General features: G+C 46.7%; 1 protein-coding gene across 1 annotated transcript in view; it reads right to left on the reverse strand.

Moving 5' to 3' along the window:
* Window positions 1-14,209, reverse strand: part of LOC126488258 (heparan sulfate glucosamine 3-O-sulfotransferase 3A1) — a 95,974-nt gene extending 81,765 nt beyond the window's left edge. The window contains exon 1 of the mRNA XM_050121621.1: window positions 10,496-14,209. Within this exon, the coding sequence (XP_049977578.1) occupies window positions 10,496-11,055 (560 nt within the window). The 5' untranslated portion in view covers window positions 11,056-14,209. The remainder of the gene's footprint in view (window positions 1-10,495) is intronic.
* Window positions 14,210-16,047: the final 1,838 nt, after the last annotated feature.

Here is a 16,047-nt window from a genome sequence, read left to right on the forward strand (position 1 = left end):
CAAGGATCCAAGGGCCAGAGGGGGCCCAGAGGGGGGGGGGGCAGACCAGCTTTTGTCAAAAATGGCTGAGGAAAGCATCTAAAATCAGGTAGATGAAGAGTGAGCAGATTCAATCCGAGCTAAGGCTTTAATTAATCAGTTCTTGGACAACAGAAAGTTATACTTTACCTGGTCCCAGACCAGTAAGATTTCTGTCCTGTTCCATGTGTGCCCCAAACTAAATATAGGTAACCTAGAGGGGGTATAGTTGTCAAAAGCCAGGGCATATGTGGCTATGGCCTGGGCACTGGGGACAGGCTCTCTGCTCATGATGGCCAGGAGGCTACAATCATGATAACAGAAGAATGCTAGATTATGGTGGACTATGCTCTGACTTGGGATACTAACTAAGGCATCTTAAGACTAAAGAGGAAAAAATGTCAATCCAAAGGTAAGTGAGACAAACACTTTAGCAGAGAGAGTCTTGGCAGCATAAAGGGAGAAGGCCTCTCCTCACACTGCAAAGGAGACCTCAGAGCCCCTGGTGACCCAGACACTGAGCACAGTAACCACCCCACCTGGGCCCTAGTGTAGGAATGCAAGAATCTTTCCCACCATAGTCCTGACAGGGCTTTGGCTTCTGTGTGCAGCCACCCAGAAGCCATGCGCTTGGCTCACTCAAGAGGCTATTTGGTGATTATTGTTATATTTTAGTGGATATGGAAAGAGCCCATAGCTCGTTCAATCTTATCAATATACTTAATCGGATCAGTTGTCCAATTTTATAACTAATGGCCCCTGATCAGAATCAAATAGTGCAGACCAGTTTTATAACTAATAGGTCCTTGATCAAATCGAACCAAAACTACATGGCTGCTTTCTCTAGCCAGGATCTCTGGGACCCTGATGGCTGAAGAGTTAAGCAGGAGCTACAGGTGGCTGTTTCTGTCAGAGAGCATCCCCCAATGCCAAGGAGGTGGAGCACACTGAAGGCCTAGATGTGGGACAACCTGGGGTCACATAAGTCTATCATTTTGAGGTAAGTTGCTTCCCTTTTCCAAACCTGGGTGTTTTTAAATATAGGCTGCAGGAAATATCAAGACAGACTTTAATTATTGGTCCTACTAAGCTCAAACAGACTACCATTCACCTCATTCAGCATATAACAAGAGCTCAACACAACCAGTTTCGGCCACTTTACACCTAGAGTGATAGGTTTTGGCAAATACGCGTTACAAGGTTTCCATGTTTTGTTTGCTGCTTTTAAAATAAAGAATAGTTTTAAAGAACACATTTTACCTCCACTACAATGGGGAGAACGCCAAAAGTAGAGAATGCATTAAATCACCAAAATTAATTTTATCTGCACAAGCATCCATGTCCATCTCTTGCACAAGAGATGCCTAAAGCAGACCCACTAAAGACAGTACCATCAACCCAATCAAACGAAACACCGCAGACATCCTGGGGGCTCTGAAAGGAGCAGGTGTAGCTTTGTTTTCATTAAGAAAAAAAAAGTGATGTGGATTTTTTATAGTCCATTATAAATAGTTTTAGAATTATTAAATATATATGTTATTTTTACACTTGTTATAAATATCACAGGGGAAATGTTTGGAGGGAGATTTTCATCACTCTGTTAAATGAGAGGCCCAGCTCTGCAACTGTGTGGTTAAAAACAGCACCCAAATGACAGCCTGCCACCTAGACAGGGACTTCAAGTCTGATGATGCTGTCAGAGAAGAGGGGCACCAGCAAAGTAAGCCACTCCGCTATAGGACGCTCCATTCTATTGGCTCTCCTGCACTCTGCAATGGGGCCTCCTCTCCACCTCTTCCATGTTGTCACCACAGCCCACATCCGTACCCCATACACAGCATCCCCAGCTCTGAGGCCTCCTCTTCCTATGTTTGTAATTGAAAATGAAAACATTAGGGATCTGTCGAGATGGCTCAGCAGTGGAGAGCACTTGTTGCTCTTGCAGAGAAATTGGGTTTGGTTCCCAGCATCCACATGGTGATTAACAACTCTCTGTAACTCCAGTTCCAGGTGATACAGCACCCTCTTCTGGGCTCTGCAGGCACCAGGCACACACATGGTGCACAGATTATGCACAGGCAAAACACCCATACACCATACACTTAATACACATACAAAACACCATACCCATAAATAAACCTTTTTTAAAAATAGTTTTTAAAAAGCCCTGTGTTTCATTTGTCTGACTCCCCCACTTTGGCTTTTCCCGTTTTTCAAGCCCAGTCACTTGTGCAAAGGTTCTCTGTCCATAGAGGGAGTTTCAGGGTGGGGGGTTTCATCACTGCTTCACTTTGCTTTTGCCATCTAGAAGCGAAAGACAGGACAGACACTGTCTCTGTGGACGAGCCAGAGGGAGTGTTGTTCTGAAGCAAGCCTAGGGGGCAGGGTGTCATCCTGTCTGGAAGCAACAGGTGCTGCGAGGAGGGGAAGCAGCCAGCCCACACAGGCCCCCCAAAGTAAGGAGCAGGGACACACAGAATGTCTGTAGTGTGCTTAAGAACAAGCGGCCTTCGCTGTCCCCTAAGCTCTTCTTGACTTCTCTGTTGGCTTCGTGTGGGGCTTGGGGATAATTTTAGATATCTGAACCACACAGAATAGCACAAAGAAAAAACTTTGCCCTCTGGGAGATGGGTATCATTTACAGATACAGGCCAAGTATAACACACTGTTAAAAACCAAGATGCTCATCTCGGTCAACTAGACTGGGTGTGACAACACAAGCCTATACTCCAGCATGTGGGAGGCTGAGGCAGTCAGCCTGGGCTACACGCAGAGATGTCATCTCCAAACAAAGCACACTAACATCAGAATGTACCCCTCCTTCCATTCACTCTGGAATTCTTCCAAGAACCCCAGAGTGCCAGAAAACCATAGCCCTCAACGCAAGCAATTTATATGTGCGCACACACAAAGGTAATGGCCTTTACCTCTCTGCTAAGCATGTATGCACTATGGCTGCAGCTTCTACAGTTTGGAGCATGCCAGTAAAACTTGTACTTTCTCTTTCCTTCAAAATCCTGCAGACAGAAGACTCATTTTTGTCACAGACCTCAGTAAAGTCAGCATTCAATAGAACTTCTCTTTCTTGACTGAGATTTGGACTTTTCACTTAAGGGAAGCACTTTGTGCCTTTTCTTCCTCAAGTTCAAGCTGCCAGCATCTCTACTCCTGCACTTGTCTCACTGTTAAGTGAAATAAGGATTAGTTGCGTTGGAAGCACAGGGGTACTTGGAGCGTGGAGCTGAGATGGCTGCCAAGTGGGTAACAGATAGGTGCTCTATACAGTGCGAATGCACAGGACGCAGGGGTGACTCACACACTAAGTAGAAGAGCATAAGATCTCATCCTGCTATCCAGAAAGGCACCAAAATGAAGACGCGTGAGTTCTTTGTTTCTGGAATTCTCCACTAAGATTTTCAGCCTGTGATTGGCCACTGGAAAGAGAAACCCAAGGTACTATCTAATGCCTTTCGCTCAATGAACCACATCACACACATTCGCCTAGTTTATTCTCAATTGACTTGTTTTTCTGTTCTAGCCTGAACCAATGTCTTGTAGAGTGTTGCTCAATTTGGGTTTTCTTGGGACTGTCATATTTACATGGGTTCTGGACCCAGAGGAAAATATCCTACAGGTGAAAGTTGTGTTCAATGAATAACATCAGGGCAATAAACGAGACCTCAGCAGAAGGCAGTGCTGCCCTCAGCCACTGCGTTACTTGATTGAGGTCACTTCTTCCAGTTTCCCAGTTATAATGTCCCTATCACTCCCCTTCCCGCGGTTTTACCCTGACTCCATCTGTCCTTGGGCACGGGAATGCATCTTTGATTTCTGTCCCAGGAGTTACCCTGCATCTGGAGCGCACACAGCAGGAACTCCAAGGGTTAAGCCAGCTTCTGTATGCCTCTTGTTTCCTTAAGAACCGCAGGACCCTCCTCCAGAGCCTGCACCACACAAAGTCATCTGGAAGCATTTCCATCTGAAACCAACTCTCAGAAACAGAGGCAAAACGCACTAACAAAAGTAATCTGGGGCATATGGCATTCCTTCCCTACACATTTCTAATATAAATCCTCTAATCATTTGTATCTTGCTTTTCGGGTTTATTGTCAAGTCAAGTCTCTTTTATTTCTCTCCAAAGAATAAACTGCCTGACTCAAAGAAGGGAACTGCCCCTACCTAAAAGAGGCAAAATGCAACAGCTGGGCTAGGCGGATGGTACCTGTTATGTAAGTGTTACATACTTCGTTATCCTCTGTCCCTCTCTCCCAGTCCCTTTCTCCCTCTCCTCCCTTTCCCTCTCTTCCCCTCTCTGTCTCTCTCCCTCCTCCCTCCCTCTCCCCCTTCTCCTTCCCCACTCTTCCCTTCTCTCACTTTCCTCCTCTCCCACTCTCCCTCCCAGTCCACTGCTCAATTTTCTCTTCTAGAAGGCTACAAACACAGCCTGAGCAAGCGCCTCTGAGCTCTGGCAAGGTTTACTGACTGCTCGTTTCACCACCAGATGGCGCTACACAACACATTCAAAGGAGACTGTTCTCAAGGGAGAAGGAATTTTGTTTATATCCGTTCAAAGAATCTCTCTTGCATTCCTAACGGCAAGTACTTAATTGCATTATTAATAAACACTCCCCCTTTCCTGCCACACATCTGCCGTCATCTGACAACTCCCGAGACTGCTTAAAACTCTACTCTGTCGTACAGAACTCAAGTGACCCAAGGACTTGCATTCAGGTACCTGAGAAAGGCCAACCAGTCAAGGATGGTATCATTGGAAGCAGGAGTTAGGAGAGAACCCGAGCCCTGGCTCAGTTCCTACAGCTTGGCTTCACATATGTTTTCTTACTAGTTGTAGTCATATACCCCACAGAGATTTTTGAAGTGTATCGAATTAGCACGCATCCTGAAGTGTTGAGCATCTGATCAAGGTGAAGGGCAGAGGGCAAGTGTTGTTTCCCTGCCGGTTCCTCCCTTTGTGCATATGAGAGAGCCACATATCTGGTGAGAAACTTTACTGCCACAGTTTTAACTCATTACTTAAGGATAACAGAATTCTCCAACTTCAGGGTTTAATTCTGTTGGGAAAAACAGACCAAGAGACTACCCTAGATTATTGAGTTTTGGAATCTGGTTTTTGGATGGCGTGCCTCAGAGGGAGCTAGGCTACTTTCAAACTTGTGATCTTCCCAAGTCAGCCTCCAGAGTCCTGGGGTTACAAGGTGGGGCACTGTGCCTGGCAAAACCAGTTCTCTTTATGGACCCATACCTCTATTAGGTGGGGGTGGAAGGTATTTCCTCCTCGGGAAAAGAGCTTCTTATCCAGGGTTCCTGCCTAGACCCAGCAATAGCGTTGCTGGTGACTGCAGTTGTTCAATGTGTCCCTGGGAGAGATGACCGGTTCTTACGGCTGTTTACATCAAGGAGGTTTGTTTGCTCTGTGACCAGCATTCTTCATGATGTGAACATCTGGCCTATGTAAGGTTAGCCTCTGCTGTCATTAATTGCACAGGCCCACTTTCTTCCCATGACCCGTCTGAAATACAGACTTGGCACTTATTCATCCCGAGCCAATCAACTGGTTTATTTATATGAGACAAATATTTGGGCCAGAGTGTTTTCTTTTAAGGGAAGGTGGGGCAGGAGATCACAACACTGGGGGGGGGGGACTTCCACCCAGAGATTATCTTTGCTTTCTCACATGAAGTAAAGCAGCACACGGTACCCTCAGATTACAAGGGGAGGCAACAAGGAGGAAGTGCAGACTCAAGGTATTTCAGCTCCAGGATAATCGGAGCCTCTTCTGTACCTGGCTCAGCTAAGTCACTCCCTAAACATTTATTGAATAATTTAATTAGTCATACAGATTTTATCCCTTCCTCATCTATTACATATATCCCTCTAGGCACATATACATGCACACAACACACACACACATGCATGCATGCACACATACATACTCACACGCACACGCACACACAGCTGGTTCAATTATCAGTGACATCTCCAGGAAAAGAACCCAGAATTCGGACAAAGACAGCAGGTGGGACGTATATTCATGGAAGAAATAGCTCCATTTTTCTCCACAGATATGAACCCCCTGGACTCAGAGTTCTCCCCAGCCCATGTTCTTTGCTTACTCAAGGACACAGTCTCTGGACTTCAGTCCTTATGACCTTGCATGGGTGGCCAGGATCTGCACCTCCTTTGGCTTAAATTTCAGACTCTTTGTGCAGAAAGGGATGGTGGTGCAGGGGGTGGGAATGGTTCCTGGAGGTCCTCTGCAGCTGCTCCCAGCTGCCACAAAATGCAGAGTTCTCCCGGAAGCCAGAAGTTGCTCTGCTAAGTTGACTCTCTAGTGGCCTCGAAAAATAAAGCCATGACCATGAAAGGTTAAAACTTTCACATTTTGATGAAGTCAGGAGAACGCTAACTCCGAAACTCCAAGCTGAGTAATCGTCTATCTTTACTGTATGCTATAATGTGATAGTCTTTTCTGCTTAAACGGTCTCGACTTGCTAATGAAGGGAATTAAAATGTGGGACGTGCTAGCACCAGAGACAGCATAAAGAATGCTTCCTATTATGGCCCAAATAAAGATATAGGGTGTTAGAGGAGCCACATATAAACATGTGTGTTTCTGCGGATGTGTGGATGGATAAACAGATACAGAACAGACAGATGCATAGCAGGCCCTCTGTATCTACAGGTTGTACTTCCAGAGACTCAGCCAACTGTGTATGAAAACATGCAGAAAACATTACATCTGGGTTGAACATGTCCTGACTTTTTTTCTGTTATTGTTCCCTAGACATTACTGTAGCGGCTCTGTACATAAAACTTGCATTGCATCACGCATTATAAATGATGTACACATGATTTAAAGTGCAGAGGAGGATGTTATAAGTTATGTGCAAATACGGTACCATTCATAGGACAAACTTGAGCGTCTGAAAAGTGTGACGCTTACCAGGGGATGGGACCAATGCCCCACAGACACCAAAGGAGGAGTGTATATAAGCATGAATATGTACATGTATGATTTATTTAAATAATTTACAGATATACATCCTTTGTCCCAGTAGAGAAAATGGAATACACTTTCTCTGCAGATGTGATAAACAAGCAGGGACAAGGCTCCTCTCATTCAGTTCAAAGTTCACCTGCCCTTGAACTGCAATAGCGGCCACTGGTTTTGACTCCCAGTAAAGATCTCTGCATTTTGGAGAGAGTGGAGTTATTTCCACTCGCCTTTATGATCATACCACTCGTGGAATGGAAACAGATACAGTTCGCTTTGAACGACCGCTGTCACGTGGCGTGCAAGCCGCAGACATTTGTTGCACTGATAGCATGTCTGCTAAATTAAGTCGTGAGGAATGCTTTTCAAACCCAACAGGGTGGAGTTTCATACCCAGAATCCTCCACTGGAGTGTCCTGCGTTGTTAGGAACAAGCCTCCACACACAAAAAAACATTGCCAGGAGACTTGTTGAGACAGCAAAGGCTTTAAATCAATAAGAAGAACCTCCTGTTTAGATGTTGAATAACACATTTCATTTGCTTTACTATATTTTTTTTTCAAAGATGGACTTATACTCTATGCTGGAAACACAGCTTATGTTTTATATTCTTCTCAGTGATGAAAATATATAGAAACATCTCATCAACAAGAGTTTCTAAGTCTCAAACTGCCTCTCTGAGAGATTTCTTCAAACTTCCTAAGAGCAAGTTTTCTCCCTTCATGAGGACAGTAGGGGGCACTGCCACAGCAAACTGTTAAACATTTGAGAGAGAGAGAGAGAGAGAGAGAGAGAGAGAGAGAGAGAGAAAGAGAAAGAGAGAGACAGAGAGGAAAGATAAAAAGAAAGAAGAAACAAAAAGAAAAAGGTAAGGAAGGATAGAAGGAAGGGAGAAAAAAAGATGAAAGAAATAGAGAGAAATAAAGGATGAAAGGAAAAGAAAGAAAGAAAGAAAGAAAGAAGAAAGCAAGGGAAGAAAGAAAGAAGCAGAGACTAGACATCTTTTTTATTTTCCCCATGACAATAAGCATCTAAAAATAAATATATATTACCCATATTTTTCTCTTCCCTAATTTTCTTCTCTTTAATTTTTTAATAGAAAGTTTGTTTTTGTTTTGTTTTGTTTTGTTTTTCCTCTGCGTGTGTATATGTGTCTGTTTGTGTAGTGTGTCCATGTCTGTGTGTCTGTGTACCTGTGTGCCTGTGTGTGTGTGTGGTCTTAAATATGTGGTAGAAATTCTCTATTGCAGGTTTGGAGCAATTTAGAAAGGTCTACTCAGATCCTTGTTCTATATATTAGGTAGATATAAGTAGCCAAAATGCACAGTAACTTCAAGTTATTCTGTGTGGGATTTTCTCATATAGAGAGTTAAGTCTTCAGTCTTTCTCATGAACATCAAACTCCAAGTCCAGAGTCAAGAAGAAAAAGGACTATGGGGGAAATTTCATTAAATAATCCCATAATCCAGGCTCCACAGGTTGTTGCTTTTTTTTAATGAGTTTTTCATATTACTCGGTGAGCTTAAATTTATGCATTCAATAAAAAAAAAACACTCACCGTGAATGTTAAAACAAAGACATTGTTCCGACACTTGGAAAATTAAATTCACCAAACCATGAAGTCTACTGTGCAGTTATTTTTGTAACCGCCATAAATTGCTTTTTAGAACTCCTCTGCTGGGGGGTAAACAACCCGAGGAGATCTCCTTCATAGCTTACCACCAGTTTCCAAAGGCCAGGGCAGCCTCAAAGTTTATGACTTTTGCTTTTCATTCTTTCCCTACTCTTTTTTTTTTTTAAGTACTTGTGTTTTTAGTTACCTTGAAACCTTCCTGCTTCTACACGATTTCAGAAAGTTCCACAGAAAATCAGATCCAGGTCTGTGGATATACTGTGCCCTCAAAAATACGGTGCTGGAATAAGAAGAAACAATCCTACCTTGTGGAAATAAAGTTTATAGAGCAAAACGAAAATAAAGGAGGTCAGTACTAAATATTTCACCGTCTTTAATAGGACCTCAGAGCCTGCGGCTGGCCTAGAAATCTCAGACTGATGGCTTGAAACGCGCCCCCCCCCCCAGCACTGTACGAGGCCCAATTCAATTCGAGAGGCTATAGATAAGAGCGTTAGGGTGTTTAGCCTTTCCTTTCCCGTGTCCTTGAGGAATAGCACAGAACGGCCTTTGTGTTCAGAAGAAGGACCTGTTGTCCAGATTCAACAGGTCAGTTTTTAAGAACTTCCAGAGGGTACAAGGTAAATGGCGGAAGCGTGGGCAGGGGGAGGTTTTTAAGTGGCTGATGGTTTTAAATGATATATATTCGCTATCAGGGAAGGCTGATTGTTTTTCTTTCCAGTGAATGGAAAGCTGCTGTTTTTAGAAGTGTTTAATGTTTGAATCCGATTTTTTTTAGGACTAAACTATAAATTCAGCTCCTGAAATCGATCTGAACGTGTTCTTGACCCTACACGCAAATACACTCGTCACATCACGCCCGTCTCTGTTTTATGAATGGTTCCTTCGCTGTCTCTCAATTGTGTCATAACTTTTCTAATATTGTTTCAGTTATAATGAGAATGAATGTTTTATGAACAGGCTGAACTTTATAAAATGGGAAAATTCTAACCATATGATTTTTCCTTGAACTTGGAGGGCGGGGGTGGGGATGATGAGTATTTTTTTTTTTTTCACCGCAAACTCAATCCAGGCCACGCTAGAGTTTATTAGAGTTTGGCTAACTCTTATAGGTGATCTGGATTTGACACTGGCGAATAAGCTTCCCTTGCTTTTTCCACCATTCTTTTTATATCTATATATAAACTTCTTTTCCCTTTTAAATTAGCTATCTTATTTGTAAAGATAATTGTTCAGAGCTCTTTGGAAAAGTTTCTGTCAGGCCAATGGTATTACCAAGGAAATGTTTTTTTTAAAAACTCAACGACTGGTTGCTGGCACTTGCTGGGACATAGATTATCGGAACTACATGGACTCCCGGCACTTGACACTTTTACTAAGTCTCTATATGACTTACCACTTTGGACAACTATCTGGCAAAGGGTCAAGGCAAATAAATACCGGGGCAAATACCGTGTTAACCACAGGGAATTACCCTCAAAGATAAAGGAACAGAAAGAGGCTTCCTTTAGTGGGAGAACCCAGTAATGATGAACAGGTTTCTGACTTTAAAGCAAACTCTCTCGAGTCTTTCTTTTTCTTTTCGTTCATCTGAATACAAGGGCGACTTCAAGGGGCAGGCTGTTTGCGGGGAAAGGGATTCTTGAGGATTAAAATGAAGACAACCCCCTTTCCTCTCTCAATCTGCCTTTCTCAAAGGAGAAGGGAGGAATGAGAGCCCTAGTAGGGGACAGCTACTTCTTCCCCTTTGCCGCCCCTCCCAAGCCTCCCCCTCTGCCCTTCTGCTCAGTCTGCTCTCAGAAATACCCATGGGGGTTCCCCGCGCTCACCGGTACCAGGCGAGGCCCTTGTGGTAGCTGCGGTCGAAGAAGTGAGGCTCGGCGCCCACGGCGCGCACGTCGGGGTGCACGCGCAGGAACTCCAGCAGCGCCCTCGTGCCGCCCTTCTTCACGCCGATGATGATGGCCTGCGGCAGCTGCTTGCTACCCTCGTCCAGGAGTAGGGCCAGGGTCCCGGACTGGGCCTCCGCCACGCTGCTTCCCGCCCCGGAGCCTCCTGGAGCTGCGGTCAGCCCAGGGCTCTGCTCATCCTGGTCGCCGCTGTCTCCTGGCCCGGGCCGCCCGCGTCTCCGCCGTTGCCGCAGCTGCAGGAGGCGCTTCCTTTGCGCCCCCGCCGGCCACGCCGCCAGCTCCCTCGGTCCTGCAGAGACGCCGCTCCCCGGGACCCCCGCGACGGGGCCTGACCCGGGCTGGCAGCGCTCGGCCAGGCAGTAGAAGACGTAGAGGGAAGTGAGTAGCGAGCAGAGCATCAGCAAGAACTTCCTGAAGATGCTGCGCGACAGTGGCTCAGCCTGGCCTGGCTGGGCACCGGCGGGGCCCAAGGGGGCCATCCTAGCCGCAGGCGACTGACGACGGGCGGGCCATGCTAGGCCGGGACTGCACCAGGAGCCCTGCCATCCCGCTCGCTGCCCTGAGGCCACATCGCCCGAGCGCCCCTGCCTGCGGGAGAGGTGCCCCGCGGAGTGGCGACCAGAGCTGGAGCGGGGACCAGAAGCTGCCCGCGAGCCCTTCTCGGGGTCCCGAGCTCCGGACGAAGGGGCAGAAAGGGGTTCGGGGCCGTGCTTAAGAAACCATCGTCTCGGGTCTGAAATGTGCTCGTGTCCTGAGCCTAGCTGGGCAGAGCTCGGCGCCCCGGGTCCCCGAGAGTCGCCGGACAAGGCAGTCTCTGCGGCGGGCAGCGGTGGCGAAGGCGCTGGGCTCAGCAGGGTTCCTGAGCGGCCACTCGGTGCGGATCTCGGCTCAGCGACCCTGCATTCTTGGCTCGGTCCCTGTGGAGGGGACGCGGGGCTCCTGGTCCGCAGAGCTGTGTGCGCTCCGGACAAAGCGAGTGACCCTTTTCCCGGCCGCTGGCTGTTCTGCTTTCCTGGCCCTCCCAGGAGCGCGCTCAGAGTCCTGGCTCAGATGGTCTCAGCACGGAGCCAAGTCCCCCTTAGCCCCTCGGTCTGAGTGGAACTCGAACCTTCTGGCCTCTCGGGGCTCTCCGGAAGTCTACCCACTCCTCTGGGACTCCAGCCGGGAGCCGCCTGGAGTGGACCCTCTGCTCGGGACCTGTCAGTGGTCGCTGCCACTGTGCTCCTAGACGCTCCCTGCAGCCTCCTTGGCCGCTACCGCCACACGTGGGACGCGAAGGACAGCAAACTTGGTGGTGACGTCAATGGCCCAGGCCAGACCAACCCAGGGATCCGCGCCGGGGTGCCGAGCAGAAGCTCACGGCCCCGCTAGAGGGGCCAGAGGGGTGGGACCGAATTAAAAAATGAAAAAAAGGCGGTGGTGAGGCACCGCCCAGTACATTGGGGAGGGCGCGGGGGGGGGGGACAGAGGCGACGCCCCTTCCCCACAGTCCCCTTTTCTCTACCCCCCTCCCCCAGGTCTCTGAGCTGCTGACAACTGAAAGTTAGGGCCTCTGCTTGCTTGGATCTGATGCCCACCCTGCCAGCCCCTCGCCGGATTAGGGATTCCCAAGTCTTTCCAGCTCAGTTTAGCCCTTAGCAGTCTTGACGCTCCCCAGATCCCAGTTCCTGTTTCCTCTTGTCCCAGCTTTCGCATCCCAATTCCTTTCCAGCTCACCCATTCCCATCCCCTCCTTCTCATCCCAGAGATTTGAGAAGTTTTGTTTTCAGGAGTTCTTGGCGGCTCCGGCAGGCCACGCCCCCCGATTTGTCTGGGCCAGGAGAATTCTTCAGGGTAGATTTGACTTCTACTTCACTGTCCACCTAGAGCCCTTGACAAACCCCTAGAAAGGAACCCCTTAGGAAAGAGATCAATAAATAAATCAAAAGTAGAAATTAAGATTTTTTTAAATGTGAATCTGATTCCAAATCCATATGCCCAGTTATTGGTAAAGTTCACTACTTTGCGTGTGTGCACCATTGCGGTAAGTGAGGCTGTGTTTGCACTCTTCGAGGCTTAAGAATCCTTTCATAAACAGTGATTTCCTCTTCCTGTTATTTCCCCTGATTCTGGATACCCTTCCTGTGGCCCCAGAGCTGGTCACACAGGGGTAAAATCTGCCCCTCGCTGGCTCCTGGGAAGGTGGTCAGTAGAATCTGCAGATGTTGGGTGCTTCATTGTTTTCTTTGGGATCACTCTGTGGGGATTTTGTTTTTCAATGTTATTCTTTTTTTTTTTTTATTTTATGTGTATGCCTGTTCTGCCTGCATGAGTGTCTATGTACCACCTGAGTGTCTGGTGCCAACTGGAGGGTGCTGGATCTCTTTGAACTGGAGTTACAGACGTTTGTGAGCCTAAATGTGGGTGCTGGGAATTTCACCCAGGTCCTCTAGAAGAGCAGCCAGGGCTCTTAGCTGCCGAGCCATCTCTTCAGTTCCCAGATATTTCGCTTTTGTTCCAGTCTTAATGTTTCCTTATGTCTGGCTGTCTCCTCAAAGGCCCTGGTCACTTTATTCCTATCCATGTGTAGACATTTTTCTGCTCCAACCCTATCCCCCAGTTACCATGAAGATACCTCATTAGGAATTCTGGCTGCCCAGCCTTGACACTCAGATTTTCTCTTCTCTTCCTGCCTGTACCCCATTGGACCATGGAAGTGGAAGTTAGGGGGTTGCCTGTCAGTCTCCACAGGGGTGCTACTGATTCTAAGTTTGCTTGGTTAGAAGTGGATCGTGTGTGGCCTGCTGGCTAAAAAGTCACAGGTGGGTATGGTCTTGTGTTCATAAACTACCAAACAGTTGATTCTACAGCCAGTGAAGAACTGGGTAGATTCTAGGGCCAGGAAATGCTGGCCTTTGCCCATGATGAGCAACAAACCCTGCCAACTTTCCATGTCCTATTATGTCTGAAAATTGGGTATTGACAAACCACTTTGAAGTTTAATACTGACTGAAGGTTTAATTTATTTCGAAACTTTCCTCAGTGCGTTTCAGTCTGGCTTGTAGAAGGAAGGCAACAAAAACAGTGGCCATTTAAACGTTGTTCTGAAAGCAAGTAGTTTCACCGTCACCAGAACATCTGTTTTCTCATCTGGAATGCATTGGGCTCCGAGTTCACCTGTAGCTCATCATGAAGTGATATTCTACCTGTATATCCCTCTGTGAGCATTAATGGTGTGGTCCCAAGCCCCCAGACTTCCCAGCATCCAGACGCATAAACTGAACAAATGTCTATTGTACATATTGGCCCAGTCTGTGGTACTATTAACAGTGGAAAAGGACTACCAGTCCTTCTTTCTTCTTCTTTTCTTAATCCAAGTCTTTGGAGGTAGTGTGTGTTCTCTTCTTACATGCCTTAACTGAAGCCACATTACAGATGCTTTCACGCGCAGCTTGTGACTACTCAAGTAGCTGCTTAGATGCCAGTGCTGTTTCAGAGGAGGAAGACCCCTATAGGGTTTCAACTGCAGCCGGGCACCCGCAGTCCAATACAGAGAACTCCTAGAAGCTTTATCAACAAAAACATCTGCTTATAGAGAAGCAACAGCGACAGTACCCACGTATATCACAGGACTCCTGGGTTAGCGGCCTCATAGCGACTAAGTTTACATCTACAGAAGTGAGACAGATCAGCATAGAGCAGGGATTGTTGTCGGCAGGAATATCTACATAGAAAAGCACCACACCTTGGTGTTTGGGCAAAGCTGGCCCAAGTTGACCTCCTAGGGAAGGAACCAGAGAAAGACGCGTGTGGTGGTGGTGGTGGTGGTGTGGTGTGTGTGTGTGTGTGTGTGTGTGTGTGTGTGTGTGTGTGTGTAGAAATAAACAGATGATAGATAATACAGAAAGCATTGCTGCAGACTTTTTTTTTTAACCTGTCCCTTGCTTGTCCCCATCTGTATCCCTGACATCATCTGGAACATCTGGAATCAGCAACACCCTACCAGACTAGCCAACGCAGAAGTCAGAGAGCTCAGGAGCTGGCTGGTATCATGTATCCAGGTCAGGCCCTGAAGCAGGAACAAGAGATAATGCAAAAAGACTGAGTACCACCTGGGGGAAAACATGGGTTTTATGAGCTTATACTCCTTTAAAAAAAAAAAAAGATTATTTATTATGCACACAGGTTTCTGCCTGCATGTGTGATTGCAGGCCAGAAGAGGGCACCAGATCTCATTACAGATGATTTGTGAGCCACCATGTGGATGCTGGGAATTGAACTCAGGACCTCTGGAAGAGCAGTCTTTTAACCACTGAGCCGTCTCTCCAGCCCTAAGCCTACACTCTTAATGAAACAAAATCTTTGACCATGCTCATCAGAATATAACATTATTTCCAACAAATACCAGATTATATGTTCCACATTCAGTCCCGGATGGCCCTTCTTATTCTCTCAAGGCATGCAGTGTTCGCTTCTAATATCCTGCAGATTCCAGTTCAAAAGTTATCTTTAAGATTACTTCTTTGGTTTGATGAAAACTTCTGGTTCAGAACCTGCAGTGACATTTTGTTTAAGGTTTAACAAATAACTTGCCTGAAGATGAGAGTACAGAGCTAAGACACTAGAGGTCAGGGAGTGGTGGCATATATCTTTAATTCCAGAACTCAGGAGACAGAGGCAGAGGGATCTATGATAGTTCAAGGCCACCCTGGGCTGCACAAGATTGAATCTGTCTAAAAGAGAAACAGAGCTCACACAAAGGTGATTCCAACACTTAGGATCCCATGCCTTTAACCCCAGCACTAGGGAGGTGGAGACAGGAGTGATATGGCTGGTTGGAGAGAAAAATATAAGGAAGAAGCAAACAGGGGCTCAGAAAAGTCTGAGGTTTGGTAGAGACGATGGAGTCTGGAGATGCAGTTTGAGGACAGGAATGCCCCATTGGCCTGAGCAATGGTAGAGGTAAAAGAACTCTCTAGTGACTGGCCACTCTGTTTCTCCGATCTTCAGCATTAACCCCTCTATCTGACCCTGGGTTTTATTACTAAGCCCAACTAGAATTCATGGTACAAGAACCTCAGAAGGAAGCATAGTTACACAGAGGTCTGACCACCTACGCTTTCTGGCTTCCTACTATAAACACCTCTAGTAAATACCTCTTGCTGCTCACTGGTGCACCTAAAAGATCAACATATTTCCCACACAAGGATGTGCCCTGGAGAGATGCGCTGCATGAGCCAGTGAGTCAAGAGAGGAGCTGGAAGATGGGGTTGGGGGAGTTTCAGTGAGAGAGAAAAAATACCCGAGGGACCAGAAGGGCAGCACTGTGTGGTAGAGCCCATGTTTCGGTTGGAATAAACTATGTAATTGGCCTGGGGAAGGTGTTGATGAGAGCTAGAGATCACAAGAAATGAGGGGAGACAGAAAGCAGATTTTGAATACCTTGTGTGATTTTTACAAGAAATCCATCATGATAGGACATCTGTGAAGAT

The sequence above is a fragment of the Alexandromys fortis genome, unplaced genomic scaffold (assembly GCF_014885135.2).
Source record: "Alexandromys fortis isolate MF-2015 unplaced genomic scaffold, M_Fortis_MF-2015_v1.1 scaffold_199, whole genome shotgun sequence".
Taxonomy (NCBI): Eukaryota; Metazoa; Chordata; class Mammalia; order Rodentia; family Cricetidae; genus Alexandromys; species Alexandromys fortis.